Below are 16,650 nucleotides of genomic sequence, written 5' to 3'. Positions count from 1 at the left end.
CTCCTCTGCTTCCCCAGGGCATTAAACCCGACAGCTTCTACAAAGTCAAAGTCCCTGAGCTCAAGGAGATCATTGAGGGCTGCATTCGGATGAACAAAGACGAAAGGTAAAGCTGAAAGCAAACATCACAATCTCAGAAGTGCCAATATTTCCCGTTTTCCTACACGTCCAGTATTGTGTGTGTTTTCTTTATCATTTGTTTTTAATTGCAGGTACACCATCCAGGACCTCCTGGATCACCCCTTCTTCCAGGAGAACAACGGCGTGCACGTGGAGCTGGCTGAGGAGGACGACATGGTGAAGCCGGGCCTGAAGCTGTGGCTGCGCATGGACGACACCAAGAAGCTGCACGGGAAGTACAAGGACAACAACGCCATCGAGTTCCTCTTCGAGCTCTACAAAGACGTGCCCGAGGAGGTGGCTCAGGAGATGGTAGGCCGGCCCCCGTGAAGTCCTCCGTCACAGAGTTTATCACCCAGTCGGTAGCAGCCATTAGAGCGTGAATGGGCTAAATGGTTCCAGGTCGACAGAGGCAGGCGGCTTCCACATGTTCTCTGCAGCCGAATCGCGCTTCGTGTCTTTGATCTCGTTCGGAGCTCGAACGATCTGCAAGCTTTTCCCATCAGAGCCACATGTGAGAAGTGGTTTTTAACTGATCGTGTCAAAGTACAGAAAGAAAAGCCTGCATGTGTATGTCTGCCCCCAAAACTATGGATCATTTTCTCACAATGCATTTATCAGCCACACAGCAGTGTTACTCTCCACTAACCGAGCAGGAGCAGGATCCAGTGCACTCAAGACTGGACTCACTGTGACACAAGAACACTTAAAGAGACAATTTTAGGTTTATTTCCCATCATTCAAAGTTGAGGGCTGGATAGTTGCTGTTGTGGTTCGCGGTCTTGCCTCGCAGTCTGGGCTTAAAAGCCTTTCTGTGTGAAGTTTTCATGTTTTTTTCTTCATGCATGAGTTTCTTTTAATAACGTCTTCCCCCTCCAGCCGTCCTTTAACTAAAGTCTGCTATAATCAGCTGCAACTGCAACTTCCTGTATTCTCAAGTTAAAAAAAAAAACTGCATAAAAATGAATGCATGGATGAATAAATCTTGACATTATATTTTTAATGTACAATTGGCACATTCTATAAAGTTTTAATACGATAAACTAATATATTTTAAAACTACTTCCAGAGAAACTCCTTTAAGATTGCCATCTTTTGACCCTTGACCCCCAAAGTGGCCTGACTAATGCACCCCAGCATAGTTATGGCTCCTCTACGGTGCTGTTATGGCTGCAGGAGCGGTGAAATCTGCTGCTGCTCGTAAAGTGAACACCTTGCGCACTGTGTCAAGGTCACGGCTCAACATTTAATCATGGCTGGTTGGAAATGTGAGAGCGCGTCTCAGGAAGCGGCCCAAAGTCACGTCTTTAATAATATAATGGCCCTCATGCTCGTTATGAGACGGGCCCTCTGTGGAGGTCACTTTTAATGAAAATAAAAGCCACAGTTCCTTAGCTGTTTACTCCTTTGTGGGAGTTTTCATCAAGATCAAATTTGGTATCAGGCGAGGACATCGAGTCCGGCCCATCGGCTGTAATCTGACTAGGTGTTGAGAGGCGTTTGGGGACTGAGTGTCCCTCTGTGTTGGACGGGACAGAGGACGGCGGAGGAATGCGGTCCATGTGCGGGTTTTATGAAACGAATGTTGGTACAGAAGACGGGCCGCTAATGTCACCGCTTGTGTGTGCGGGTCGCTAAAGCGTTACGGACCTGCATGAGGTTACATCAGCACGGCGTGGGCCGCGCGTGTCCCTGTTGTGCCCTGACGGCTCGTCCGTCTGCTGTCGTGCAGGTGGTGCTCGGCTTCGTGTGCGAGGCCGACTTCAAGCTGGTGGCCAAGGCCATCCGGGACCGGGTGACGGCCATCAAGCGGCAGAGGGAGAAGCTGAGGCGGCAGGCGGACGAGCGCAGGAAGAAGCAGGCGCAGGAGGCCATCGAAGAAGAGCCCGAGCTGCAGCTGCCCTCGCCCAGGGTCAGCGGCGTCGGGGCGGCGGAGTCCCCGACGCCGGCGCTGACGCCCCCGGCCCCCATCCTGTCCCCCGTCACCAGCTCCGTGGACTCCGGCGTCAGCTCCAGCTACCCCGCGGAGCCGGAGGAGCCCGAGGCCGACCAGCACTTCCACCTCCGCCATAACAGCCTGTCCTCTGCCAACTGTGAGCACACCGACGCTTCTTTCATTCATTCATTCATTCATTCTCCTTCCATTCCACGAGTTTCTTCAGCCGTGTCTGTCTGTTGTTGTGGTGTTAGCGAGTTCTGCCTCGACCACATTCTGCTTCTGACTTCTTTACTATAAAGTTTTTCTTGTGTACAGATCATGAAAATGCCACTATTTTCACAAAACCAAGCGAAGGGAAAAACCAACAAAGGCAGTGAATGCCCTCCTCTGACATATAGATGAGCCTGTTCGCCTTCTGTTTGGATAAATAGAAGATATAAGGGAAGCAAAACTCACCTTTTCCTAAATCTATATGCAGTGTTTAAACAGTAGACGGACAGAAACTCCTGGAACAAAAGCAGTGAAGTTCTGGCAGCTCATGGCAGAGATACAGTGAAATGTGAAGCTGGAAATCTGAATTATTCAGACCCTGTAAGTCTCGTCTCATGCTGCGTGCGCGTGCTCCGCCGTAGTTATCCAACGTTTCACAGTTTTTTAATTCCTCAGCCCAACTTTCCTGTTCAGGGTCAAGTGACGTATCGTCATTCAGCTCAGATCAGAGTTGATCCATCATGAATCCCTCTGCATTGTTTTCTTGTTTTTTGTTTGTGTGTGTGCTGTATCTCAGTGTGGGCTCATTAGGGGTGTGTATTTCCGTGCAGATCGTGTGTGTGTGTGGTTTGCCGTGCCGCAGCTGGTCGCATGCTAACGGGCTTATGTGCTTTTTGTTGTAACAGCTGACTGTGAGACGGACGGCGATCTGAGCTCCTCCGGGCTCCAGGATCCGCTGGAGGCCGCCACCCTCGCCTCCACACACACCAGCCCCCCCGCGGTGAACGGCCTCCCCATCCCGGCCCTCCGCTTCCCCTCGGTGAGTCAGTGGCTTCATTAAAATGTTAAAAGAGCCACTTATCACAGTCCAGATTGGAGGGCTGGAACTTTATTGGACGTCTGTCTTTCGACATCGTCCAGTTCGAACCAGCGACGCCTCCTCATTAAGTCTATTACTAGATCTGAAATCTGAAATTTAGAAGGTACTTTTTCTGACTTGAGGACGAACTAAATTATTGTGTGCTGTTAGTTTATGAGGTGAATACTTTGAATATTTCAGACAGTTTTCCATGTGTCTGGATTGGGTGTTTTTCCTCAAAGCTGCAGGACGACAGATGTAGAATTTAACGGTTTGTAAAAGCATCATGTGAATCAGTGGGGCGCATTTAAACCAATCCAGTTGCAACTTAACATCACAGGCTTGAATAGAACTTCCAATTTAATGTCAACAGATATAATCTCTCTATATATATGTTTATGGAGCCATGCTTCCTTTTATGTATAAAAAAATTGTTGTGTGTGTACTGTGTGTGTACAAGCATTCAAAAACATCAATAAATTAATACACATATTGGCTCAAATAGTTTCTACTCAGAAGTGAATCAAATGCTACAATCCTCAAAAGCTTCAAAGAAATCAGTGAGAGTCTTTCTGCATGTGCTCCTCACCACGTCTGTCATTTCTGTTCCTAGAGCATTGCGGTTTCCAACAGCTCGGAGCTGGTGAACTCCGGCCCCCCGAGTGGCTGCAACTCCCCTGTGGATAGGTAAAGTTCTGCAGCCGCCGCTCCTCCGCCGCTCCTCATTCTCGGAACACCGGGGACTCGATAGTCCCTTCCTCATTCGGGTTACAGGCCCGGAGGATCAATGTGAATCTGGTAGAAACGCCTTCCCTCCGTGGCTCCGCCTCCACATCTGTGTGGCTGCGACAACAAGCCGGAGGCTTGGCGGGTGAACCTCGCGGCTTTCCGCCGCTCAGATGTAGCAGAGGCCTTATTTTCCATGTTGGTGGGATGTTAGCGTGAGCGGCTTTGCTCTCAGCAGGCGACGGACCAGTGGATCCTCTGTGTGTCAAACCAAGATGTTATTCTCTTTCACATCTTTTGCCTTGATTAATGACTGAGTCATCGAATATGAAATCCTCCAAATTAGTCAGGAAACCTTTTCTTTTCTAGGTTATCAAAAATGAGTGTCCACAATGTAGATATGATTAAAGAAATGATGGTATTAGAATCGATAGCGTACCAGAGAAATTTATAAAATCACCAAAATTAATTATGCAGGGAATGTAAAAACCATGGAAACAAAAGGAAATACTTAAAGTGTGATTCTGCAATTCAGATGTCTTAAATCCCATCTTTTAATCTTACAATCTAAACACTTTATTCCAGTCCTGCTCTGTTTCATATTTTCCTTTTTTAAATGGAGTTTTCCCATCTCCTTGCTACTCCTGCAGTGTTGTGCTTCATAACACTGGTTTTAAAAAGTCATTATTTTTGTTGTTCTGTTGTTTAAAGACAATGTGTACTTCAGTGACTTGGAAGAAACTGGCAACTTCTGACTCCTAATAAACTGAAATAAATGTCAGGAGGCTCATGTTTCGGACCGGCTCTGTCACGCACTATTTAGGATCCAAAACAAGCTCCTGACTTAATTCGGCCTTTTATCATCAAAGAGCAGAGCCGCATTTCAAAACTCACTAACGGAACAAATGTTTAAAATATCAACACTAATGTCCATTTAGTCTAATTTCCATTAGTTTGAAGGCTTTGGACCGGAGTTACCCACGAGGTGGAGGGTTTTAAATAGACGGGAGGGAGCTGCCAACCGGCAGGCCTGTAAATGTTTGCTGGCTGTGCAGAGGAGGCGGACGGAGGGAGTGTGTGACCGCAGCCGGCCAAAAAGGCCCCACAGATGGAATTAGCTTCACCAAAGCTTTTTATAAAGTACGATGCATGTTCTCCAAAACCTGACAAACGCCGCAGATCACACGGACGCACGGCTTCCTCTGGAGGAACGCCGAGCTCAAGTTATTTAGCTGCACCTTTTCCACCCATGAAGCATGTTTCTGCAACACAGAACGCGCTTTATTTGACATGTCGGAGTCGTTTATTATCATCTGTCAGCTCGGCTTTCGACAGACTAGGAAATTGTTTTATGTAAGGAATCCTCTGGTGGTTCCTTCGTTTATTTTTCGAACCAGGAGCACTCACGATTCACTCCTTTGCAGCTACGCCTCCGACGTGACCTCCGGCCTGAGTGACGGCTACGAGGGCCTCTCCGAGAAGAACGAGAGGACGACGGCCAGACGAACGGCGGGGAAGCTGTTCAAGAGGAGAGCGCGGTCGAGGCTCCGCATCACGGGGGTACGACGAGGAGAACAGTCATTACGTTGGCACATTTTACTGAGTGTTTCTATCAGTGGGGCGGAGGAGCTCCACCCTGATAATGTAACGTCATCAGCAGCACGTTGCTTCAGTCTTCTGATCGGGACGCGTCGTGGTTTCAGTTCAAGGCAATGACAGAGATCCTGCAAAACCTCACGTGCATGCAGCGGTGCAAAGAGTGCACAATAACACACACACACACACACACACACACACACACACACACACACACACACACACACACACACACACACACACACACACACACACACACACAGGCTGACCTGTGTTAAACTTTGCTCAGGAGTAAACGGAGCTCCGTCACTCCCATTGACCTCCTCTGTCTCTGCAGCTCTCTGATAAGGTGGACCGGGTGGTGGAGTGTCAGCTGCAGACGCACAACGACAAGATGGTGACTTTCAAGTTCGACCTGGATGGAGATAACCCAGAAGACATCGCTGCCGTCATGGTGAGCCGTGAAGCCTTTACTGCAGATTTGATGCAGCTTTGTGGTTTCTTGACCCAGAAACTCATCTGTTAGGAAATCAATGCGGTAATTAAGTAAGTGTGGAGATGTGTCTCCATGTACAGTTTAACCTCAATGAGCCTTTCATTGATTCAGAGAAACCCCGAGCACTGTTTTTAATATAAGTGATTCACCGATAACGCGTATTAATGTCACATTATGCTGAAATCTTAGTGACACAGAGTCATGCCTTCTTTCTTTCAAATGGTAAATGATATTCATTTGGATCTGTAACATGTCATAAATGAAACAAATGTTTTAAATGTAGCTTCTCAAGCAAGACAGGCTTTAAAAACAGATAGAAATCGTACTTAATGGTCTTTAATAAAATGAAATTCTGAACTTCCAACAGTAAATATAGAGCTGCTAAAACAGGGACTAAAGGCCCAGATGTGGCCCACAGACAGTATATTGCCCAGGTTTGGGCCACCTCAAGAGAATCCGGCGGAGTCAGTGTTTCCATCCAAACACTGCGGCTCATCAGACCACCCGTCAGACGAATCCAAGTTGACCAGATTGTTCCTGATGTCCACAACAGAGAAATTCCTGCTGTCGTACGTTTTGCAGAGTGCCAGTGAGTTCCCAGCTGGTAAAAATAAAAGCGGCCGCGGTAATCCAGCATGTATTGTGTTTCATCGAGCAAAGCTGGCAGCATTGTTGTGGAGGTTAAGTTGCAGAGTGAACGAACCGTCAGCTGTCATGGATGAGCTGCGTTTATATCTTCTGGGCCGACGGTAAAAATGCCAGCGTGACCGCGAAGCCAGCCAGGCAGAGGTGAAAACCTTTCTGCTTTTCATCTCACCATGGAAGCACGTCACATTTCTCAACGATCACCTTAATCTCAGATATGAACGACCTGTTTGTCCGTCAGAAGTGATGGAACTGTCATGAAAGGGAAGTTTGATCAACAATACTCAAGATTTTTTAAGCCAAATTACAATTTTTGGTTGACGTCAGACCTTCTCAGAGGTTTTTTCTTTTTTTATACTGCTGTTTTGATCAGTTTACCTTTGAATTGTGTGTGTGAGGTGTGTTTGAACACCTGTAGTTGTCTCATCTGCTTATTACATCCACACTGCGCCATCACCTAACTCCTCATCCGTATCCTTCCACATGTATTTACGCATCTTAAATGAATAGTGTGTGTGCTTTTGCGAGCTGCGTAAGCTTTCTGTGTGATTCAAAACACGTCTTCCCTTCAGGGTGCAACAAATCACAAGTAACACAAAACATTATTGATAAGCGCTATCACACACACACACACACACACACACTTGCTCCTCTTTACACTCTGTACAGACGGAAACGGACTGTCAGCTGATAACTTTGTCAGATTGTCTCCGTCTCAGCTGAACGTACACAATTCATCTCGCTCCAGTTAGCAGAGGCGTGAGTGGCACAGATGTGCGGCCGCCGCCCCGAAGCCGTCTTCGGCGGCCGGACGCTGTGTGATGGAGGCAGACCTGTCCTGTCGGCGCGCTGGAAAACACAGAGGGCTTTTGTTCGGCGTGTCTCGGCGCAGCGGGGGCCGCCTGGCATCGCTGCAGCCTCTGCGGTTCTCAGCGCAGGGGTTTAATTGAGCCGAATTACGCCGCGTCGTCAGGAAGCAATCACCGCGCTCACACCCACAATTCACAGCAGCTCTCAAAAGTGCATGAATATGCAAACCTGCCTCGGACCCCCTGCTTCAGCACGGATTTTACATCTGTCTGTTTTTCCCTGAGAATAAGCATTGGCTGAAAACAGTTGAGTTGGATGGATTTTATATGTGGACAGACATAAAAAACAATTAGAAGCACTTTTTCTCCTCCTGCTGCAGCTCTGAGTTGACCTATTTTCTGTTTATGGTACCTGTATTTCATGATGTTTGGTCTTTGACCACAAAATGTTGTCAGATATTAAAAACTTGCAATAGACCTCATTTTTATAGATTTAACTATTTCTTAAGTGAGAAAATTCAATTTGCAGTTAAATATTGGAACGGTTGGAGTTTTCATATGAAACACACAGTCATGTTCCAGGCATGCTCTTCATAAGGTGTTTTTTTTTCTTTTTAATTTGACATGTGCAAATCTAATTTTGACCTTTTCAAAGGAGCAAAACCCTGAATCCCGACTTAAACTGTTGTCTGTTGATTTAATTGTATTTGTACCCTCGAGGTAGTTTTTTTTTTGGGGGGAAACTAGTGTTTATCTTATTCTAATTCTTCTAATCATCATTTTTCAATAGATGTTGAAAATATTTAAATGAAGACTATTAACTGAGAATTGGCCAAAATACATTTTGTCATTAAATATATTGGCTTGAAAGATTCTTACCAAAATCTATTGTTGATTTATTGAACTCAGTCGTTATGTTTTGTGCAAATATTGATAGAAAAGATCATTTGCCATAACTTTAGAGTCATCCCTTCCAATTAGAAGTTACATTTTTATACTCACAGGCCCCTTTTGAAATGGAAAAAGCAAGAAAAAGTGTTTAAGTGGGGAAAACCAACCCCAAAGAGACTGAGCAGATGAGCAGAGGGCTTGATTTCAGGTTTCTAGTCATTTCATTTGTGCTCTCCTCATCGCTGTCTCTCTCCTTTTAGGTGCACAATGAGTTCATCCTGCCGTCGGAGAAAGAGGGCTTCATCCACCGCATGGGGGACATCATCAAGCGGGCCGAGGCCCTGATGGCCAAAGAGCAGCCGGTCCATCCCAGCGGACTCCGACTGGCCCAGCCGGCCTTCCACGGCGGAGTTAACTCATTATCGTCGTCACAGGTGAGCAGCGACCGCCGCTCCTCTCCTGTAATCCACAACGCACCCCTGCGAGCTTAAAAAAAAAAAAAAAAAAAAGAGGAAGCGATGTTATCGAGCGTGTGTTTAACTGTCTGCTCGCCATAAATCACGTCAGCTTTAATGTGTTGCGCCTGCAGAAGACAGACTCATAAATCCAGCTGAAATGGAAGGATGGAGAGAGTCTCTTCCTACACTGGCAGTAAAGAAAATCCTCTGAGTGCTTTCTGTGGCGTCCGCAGATACTCCTGAGACTTGGCCTGACACACAGAAGGTTAAGTGTTCCTGCATCCACCTGAGGTGGAGCCTTCGCTTAGAACATCATGTTACTAAAAGCGCCAGTGTCATTAAAGTCATAAAACGTCTCCTTTTTTCTTTTTCTTTTTTTTTTTTCTTTCATGCCCATTTGTTCCCACAGCCTACAAATCCTTTCCAGTGCTTCAGTGCTTACAACGTAATGAACTTTCCAGCCTATCTGCCCACACTGAATGGGTAAAATAATTTATACTTGGATATGCCGAGGCCTTTATAAATTTCGGTTCTGCGAAGCAGTAAAATGAACTTCCAGGAAAGAAAGAGTGGTTGGGAGCGGTGCCATCCTGTAGCAGATATGACCCAATGCCTGCTCTGATACAGTCCGTCCGCTTCGGGAAAGAGGACGTCTGTTCTGCCAAGACGTGTTCCTCTTTATGGGACGTGCAGAACACACTCTTCCCATGCTCTCTGGTTTAAAATTAATACATTGTTTATAAATGGCGGAGAAAGGAATCATGTTTGTTTGCAACTTGAAGCCGTCAAACAAGAGAACAGCTTTCCACTTGATATCTGGCGTCTAGACTCCGTAATTGATCCAAAGCACATGAGACAAATCTCTTCTGGTTTTGCTCCAACTCTTCATTATCACAAGGACGGGCTGTTTTCGTTGACTCAGGAAGATCGTGACAGGCTCAGGGAGTCGTCTATCAGCAGCACATCTGTTCTCAGGTTCTATAAATAGAGCTGTGGCGCTTTGCTGAGTTTCCTCTACCTGAAGAAGAAAGTGAACAAACTCCAAATCATGTAATCATGCTCAAACACACTCCGTCACACTCCTAATGTGCCGATGTAGATCAGAGGTGCTGTCTCTCTAATCATCCTGTGGCTGTGGAGCCAGTCCACAGAAGACAAATGTAAATCACCAAACGATGAGTGTGTGTGAACTGGGAGTAAACCTCGGGTGTTTGAGAAATGTAGCTCAATAAAGCCCCCGAGCTCAGAACCAAACCATCAGGAAGTTAGTCTGAGACGTTGCAGTTATAATAAATTCAATCAACTTATTAGGATTTAGTTTGTTGTACTTCAAACATTGTAAATCAATAAACATTTAAGTTTTCAGCCATAATTCATGACTAATGCCTTTCAAATTCCTAATCTTATTTATCCTGTGCTGCTAGAAAAGACATACTGAGGAATCTGGACTCATCCTGAGAGTAAATTATTCATGCCAGTCTAATAAAACTACCAACCTCGATAGAATTCAGCTCTACAATGAGAGACTTCACCTTCCATCCACAGAAAGGAGGGAAAAAGGCTTGTTTTTTCAGCATTTAGTAGATAGAACAGATTACAGCAGCCAGTTCTCCAGATTATGGAGGTTAAAAGTCTTCCAGTAAAACAACCTTGTGTAAATGCATGAAAATACAGTAATGCTCATGTTGACTGGTTCATAACACGGGATTTATTATGGAAACAGGTCTCCATAAATATTTTATGGACTTCTCCGTATTCAGAGAAAGGAATCTTTCTTCTCCGCCTAATACATTCGGCACATTAACTCCTGAGGTCATGTCTCCGGGTCGCCAGCCTCATCCGGGGTGTTAACACAGTGCTTAAAGGGTCGTTACAGGGATTTCACGTGGAGGAGTCGGTTTATGTGGAATTACTGCAGACGTTAAAACGTCTGTCGTCTAATATGATCACCCAGAAGATATCACCTTAGAGTTCACCACAAACTCAGACCTCAGTTTAAATATGCAGAAGCTTGAGCTCCACTTCACCCTGCTGCAGCTCTGCTGCATTTTGATGTTGGTGGCTTTGAATCTCACTGTAATTTAAAATGTGTAAGTGTGAACTGAGTTGTGTCAAATGTGTGTTTTTTACAGCCTAACCTGCACAGTCACACTCTGCCCCGAACACACTCGTCCTCATCTCTGCCCGGTAAGCCCCCCCGCGTGGTTTGATTCACTTCATTCAACGACTGGATGATAAAATAGAGAGAAATGAATTAACCTCCTGCGGCTTCCTCCAACCCTCATGTAACCAGTGTAACCCTGCCCAACTCATACATGCAAGATTAACTTCCATTTTCCACCATGACTGATGATTGAGTGTATTGTCCTGTGTGCACGGCTTTACTAATGCGTGTGTGTGTGTGTGTGTGTGTGTGTCTCAAGACTACAGTATGGCTAACCCGAACACAGGGGGACATGGCTCTCCCCCGTGCCCCAAAGGAGAGGTCTTCAGTGCAGACATGACTTCACCTGGGCGACCTCTGTTGCGCTCACAGTCTTTCCACAACGCCCCAGGTAAATAGTCCTCCGCCCCCCCCTCGGGCCGCCGTGTGAAGAGGCCCGGCATTGTTTACTGTTTCAGCACACTGAAAAAATTGTTGGAGTCCTTTTGGCAAAGAATTAGTCAAAGCAGAGCTCAGGGAGCTCATAAAGCCCTGCCTCCCTCCTCGGGGCCCGTTCTCGGTATTGTTCAGGCGTTCACATGGCGCCATCCGCCGTGCCCGCACCTCAAAGCTTTCGTCTGTGTCTGCTTTGCGGCAGGGCCTCTTGGGTAATTACCTCACCTGGAGGACACTTTCTGGCTTTGAGGGAAGCCGTGAATGCCGTCGCTGTAAAGCGCGGGGTTTTCTCTAGCGCCGCGTTACTGCAACATCTGTTTGCCAGCACCAGCAGCAGAATTTCCAAGAAACTCTCCTCCCACGTCATTGTCCGTCCCCCCCCCCAACCCCCGCTCTGCAGGGGGTGCATGTAAAGTCAGTGTAAGAGGGCAGGTCCTCCATATGTCCGCACTTCCAGCCTCAGCTGCCCTCTGAACATCCTCCTCACCCCCTCCGGTAGTGTGTGTCTCTTCCCCGCCGCACATCCACTGCATGGCTGCTTTCGCAAGGCCTCTTGGCCGCCCGCCACCTTTGCAGAGTGTTGCCTAACCCGGGTTTCCGTCAGCGTGGAAAAAGTCGTGGTTGGTTTGCATCATCAGCAACAGGAGGAGTGGTTTTTTTAACTGTGGAGCCATTGTTTCAGAAAATGTCAAATCAATGGATGGGGCTGGGATATTGGCATGTTTAACCGTCCTGCCAGGAGTGATGTAGTGACTCCTTTAATCTCGCAATTAGCACGAAAAACTGGTTTACATGCACATGCATGCACACACACACACACACATACACATACTGTTTAGACTCTTTTAAATTGCAAAAGCCTCACTCGCTCCACTGATGCTAAATCCCTCACAGCCATCTCAGACCCGCAGCGCAGCGGCTCCATCTTACTAACGCAGTTAAAGTGTGATGTCGCTGCGAACAAAACATCTTTGCTAACCATGGCAACCCATTACGTGAAGTTACGGGAAAGAGGTGGGCTCCAGAGGGCGTGTTTCTTGGCAGAAGGCTGCAGTAACAGACAGTGAGAGACAGAAGGGTCGAATCATCTGACTTGTCTCTTTGGGGAAAGTTGCGAATCGTCCTAATCAGATGATGGCATTGATAAACGTTTTGTGTGTTTCTTTTACAGTTCGTGCATGCTTAATGGCCTCTTCTTTTGTCCTCCAGGCTCTCCTCTCCACTATCAGCAGCACCACCACCCTGCGTCCCTCCTGCCCCATCATCAGCACTACCACGTCCCCTTCATGGGCCACACCCACTTCCCGTTCCCATATCCAGGCTCTCCGGGTTCCCCGAAGCCGGCCGGGACTCACGCTCCTCTGACCCGCGTGGCCAGTAACCCCGCCTTCTCCGTTCCCTCGCCAGCCCCAGGCTCCCCCGTTCCTCAGAGCGAGACCCCGAGCCCCAGCGGCAGTGAGAGCGTCGCCATGTCCCCTCCGGCCCCCCAGCATCCCGCCCTGTGGCCCCCGCACTCACAGCCCCTGTTTTCCTTGGCCAACGTCATCTCGATGGCCATGAGCATGGCTCAGTCCTTCATCCCTCCTGCCAGCCTGACCACCCAGGGCATGGCCTCCTACCCCGGCTTCCACCCCCAGCTGCCCGGCCACATGCCCCCGCAGGCTGGTTACCCCTCCGTTTACCCCCAGCACTACCAGACCACAGCGGCGGAGTCCCCGTACCCTGCGGCAGGCGTGCCGGCGCAGAACGCCTACCACGGCCCGGAACAGGCGCCTCAGGCACACGGAGACGCCTTCCAGCAGAGCAGCCATTGGTCGCCCCCCTCGCTGTCCTCCACGCCCCCACTGGCTCCTCTGGAGCCCACGCAGCATGCGGGCCACCCCAGCTCCCCCAGCGTCGCCCACCATGACGGGTGTGCGGTCCCGTATTCGGCCCAGATCCCCGGCCGGGCGACCCCCGCGTCAGAGGCGTCCACCTCCAGCTCCTCGTCAGATCTTTCCTCTTCACCATCCGAGAGCCCCAAAAACTCCGTGAGTCCTCATTCTGTTCACTCCTTCAAACAAGCTGCAGCATGATAATGATGAGCGTCAAAATCAATTATTCTTCAGTTTGACTGTGATTGCTGGAGTCATTTATTACCACACGGTTCAGAAAGTTCACAACTTTGTGACTTTTTTCCCCAGAAAATTCAACTTTGATTAAAGAATAGAATTTAAAAAAAGCTTTTGTTCAATTTTCCAAACTCACTGCCTCCGTCTGTGTTACATCAAACTCAGTTCAATCATTTAACTATTTAAAATGTGTTTTAGATAGTAGTAGTTTTACCACTAATGCTTTTGTCTTTTCTCCCTTTCCAGTTGTCATCCTTCAGCGGTCAGTTACACCCTGTTACACCTGAGACAAAGGCAACTATCCCCAATCCTAAAGTCTTGTCCGCTGAGCCTGGTAAGACTTTCTGACTTTCTGCTTTAGTTTTTCCAAAACAGATCCGTATCATTAACACGTTGCATAATGAGTGTTACAAGCCAGGAGCAGGGAAGCTGGAAAAATGACATGTTTATGTTTTCACCTCCCACAAACCCACACATATGCTTATGCACACACACACACACGCACAAACAAACACACCCCTGGTCACACTGCATTCTCTTTCCTCCCATTTCCAGTGTATTAAGTCAAAATATCTCTCAGCGTATCTGTTGTGGGTAATTAACTTTTTGAGTTGTTTCCAGCTCTGTCCTTCTCGACATTATCAAGTATTAGTGTTGCCTGTGGAGCCGTTACGTAAGCGGGAGACCGAATGTAATGTTCCATTCAGCATAGCCACAAACGTAGGTGTGATGGCGGCCCGGCCCACCGCCATGCACCAATCGGCGAGCGGCCCGGCTCATTACAGGCCTCTCCTCCCACATCCACACCTGACAGTATTTATGTCCTCCTCAGAAGCCCACGCTAAACAGAGCCCCTCTGTTTGAGCGGGCACTGTCCCAGACGCTGGCTGTGTTTACTGGAAGGACACTCAGTGGACAGACTGAGGCACTGCAGCACTTTACACACACTGATGGGAAGTAGGAGAGAAGTGTCAGAGACTGAGGAGAAACTTTTATGAAATAACACGTTAAAGATTACATTATTGTTTTTTAAAATCTCTGGCTATGGAAATTAAGATTGCATTTGTCAGTAATGACTTACTTACCCAACATTTATCCATCTTCAGTGCTGCCTCATCCTGTTCAGGAGCAGCCATTAATCTCAAACGCATGTTTTTGTACTGCAAGAGTTAAGCAGAGCTCAGGGAAAATATGCAAACACCACATCAGGAAGCCAAGTTTGGACAGATTCTCACGCTGAGGTTACAGTTTTGAACACCGCATCACTCAGTGGCGACTTCAGATGCATTATGAAGCCTAATGAATGTGTTCATAACACATTAAACACTGGACCCTCTAACAAAGCTGTCACGGTTGAGAAGTCGTTAAAACTTTTTCTGCTCAAAACCCACAACAAAAATTTGGTGACTCCCTGAGACCATAAATATGATAGAGAACACGACAAGCCTTTAAAAATCATAATTAGTAATAAATAGTATTCACAAATCACAATAATTCTACAGTTTTAAAGTTATGTCGTTGGTCACATGTAACTCCTCTCTATATTCACATCTCTGTTGAAGTGAACTTTCATGAAATCTTGTTTTTATTTTTGTGAGGTTGACTGTAAGAACACAGGGATGTCAGTATTGAAAGCAGACTCTTTAATTCTGTTTCAATCTTGGAAATTAACTTTGTGAAATTCCATTTAAAACAAGAAAAATTGGTCCACATCTCACTGTGTCCTGATCCATCACTGCAGATTGTTGATCTAAATCACAGAATAGGGCGGTGGTGTTTTTGGAACAGAAAAATGACTCGTACACAGATTAAATGTGGTTCTAAGAAACGTTATGAGCTTTTAATGCATCAGAATCTGGATGGATTGCTTCAGAATGTCTCTGTGAATGTTCTACTGCTAATGAGCAGCGTTTCCTCTGCTGCCTTCCAGAGGTTCAGTCGGCGCCAGTGACCGTCGGGCGATTCCAGGTGACCCCCAGCATGGACATCCCCGGACCCCCGGCGCCGGCGCCTGCTGCGCCGCCTGCTGCGCCTCCACCGGCGGACTGTGGCAGCACCCAATCAGAGAGCAGCACCGAGGAGCAGGCGGAGTCCGAGACCAGCCTGGGCACCTCCCTCACCATGTCCCCCCCTCACCCACACACCCACAGAGGCTCCGGAGTGGGGGGTCCGCCGGAGGGCGAAGGCCAGGCGGGGTGGGCCGTGAGCCTGGACCAGCAGCAGCATCAAGACGAAGAGGAAGATGAGGAGGAGGAGGAGGAGGTTGTCGGGGAACGCTTGAGGGCGAAGAAGAGAAGCCGCAGGAGGGCCTACAGTCTGAGCCTGATGGGGACGTCGGCGGACAGCGGGCTCTCCGTGACGGCGGCGGAGATGGAGGGGAGGCTGTGGGACGGCGCGGCCGGAAGCCCGCAGTACGGCAACGCCCTTCACCACCTGTGGATGACGACGTACAGCCGCAACGCGCCGTACCTGAGCAGCGACGACTCGGACAGCGAGGACGATGAGATGCTGGAGGAGCTTCAGGAGCTCCGAGAGAAGTGAGTCGATTCAGAACGTTCACAACTGACGAGGAATATTCTGTCCTACACAACTTACTCTGGTCAGGATATAAATGAGGCTGACGTCTACTGGTGTGGCCCGAGGCTTGTTGGTATCGCTGAACTCTTTGCTTCAAGCTTTTCTGTCATCTGCTGCTCACTGTTATGTTTTCACCTCCGTTTCAGGTAGAAGCAGTAATTCCTGTCATTGGAAAAATTTCAGGTCGTGTATTGAGCTGATTTGGGTTTTTCTCAGGCACCTGATGGAGGTCCAGGCCCTGCAGGCCACCCAGAAGAGAGAGATCGAGGAGCTGTATGAGAGGATGGGGAAGGTCCCTCCTCCCGGCATCGTGTCTCCCGCTGCTATGCTGTCCAGCCGACAGCGCCGCCTCTCCAAGGGCAGCGGCTTCCCCTCGTCTCGCAGAAACAGCCTGCAGCGTTTGGACATACTTCCCCTCCAAGGTATCACCGATCACCGCCGCACTGCAGCAGTCACGTGTTCCAGTCTTCCATGAGCCTGGATTTTTTATTTATTTTTTTTAAAGGGATCATTAGAAGAAACTCTCTTGGCGGCAGCAGCAGCGGCTCGCAGGATAAACACAGCAAAGGTGTGACCTTTGCCACGGACATAAGTAGAATGGTGAGTGTTCAGGA

The 16,650-nt window shown here is 48.0% G+C and overlaps 1 protein-coding gene across 2 annotated transcripts in view; it reads left to right on the top strand.

Moving 5' to 3' along the window:
* wnk4a (WNK lysine deficient protein kinase 4a) overlaps positions 1-16,650 on the top strand; it is a 38,787-nt gene that overhangs the window by 20,209 nt on the left and 1,928 nt on the right. Inside the window, exons 6-20 of one of the 2 annotated variants that reach the window (XM_030098237.1) lie at positions 18-106; positions 213-432; positions 1,853-2,213; positions 2,956-3,089; positions 3,742-3,815; positions 5,279-5,414; positions 5,788-5,904; positions 8,552-8,725; positions 10,882-10,936; positions 11,173-11,304; positions 12,558-13,378; positions 13,706-13,793; positions 15,390-15,996; positions 16,253-16,458; positions 16,542-16,636. In XM_030098237.1, the coding sequence (XP_029954097.1) occupies positions 18-106; positions 213-432; positions 1,853-2,213; positions 2,956-3,089; positions 3,742-3,815; positions 5,279-5,414; positions 5,788-5,904; positions 8,552-8,725; positions 10,882-10,936; positions 11,173-11,304; positions 12,558-13,378; positions 13,706-13,793; positions 15,390-15,996; positions 16,253-16,458; positions 16,542-16,636 (3,309 nt within the window). The remainder of the gene's footprint in view (positions 1-17; positions 107-212; positions 433-1,852; positions 2,214-2,955; positions 3,090-3,741; positions 3,816-5,278; positions 5,415-5,787; positions 5,905-8,551; positions 8,726-10,881; positions 10,937-11,172; positions 11,305-12,557; positions 13,379-13,705; positions 13,794-15,389; positions 15,997-16,252; positions 16,459-16,541; positions 16,637-16,650) is intronic. The other variant, XM_030098238.1, reaches the window with a different exon arrangement.

This window comes from Salarias fasciatus, chromosome 8 (genome assembly GCF_902148845.1).
Source record: "Salarias fasciatus chromosome 8, fSalaFa1.1, whole genome shotgun sequence".
Lineage (NCBI taxonomy): Eukaryota > Metazoa > Chordata > Actinopteri > Blenniiformes > Blenniidae > Salarias > Salarias fasciatus.
Note: the sequence above shows the minus strand (reverse complement) of the source record. Positions and strands in the feature narration are given on the sequence as shown.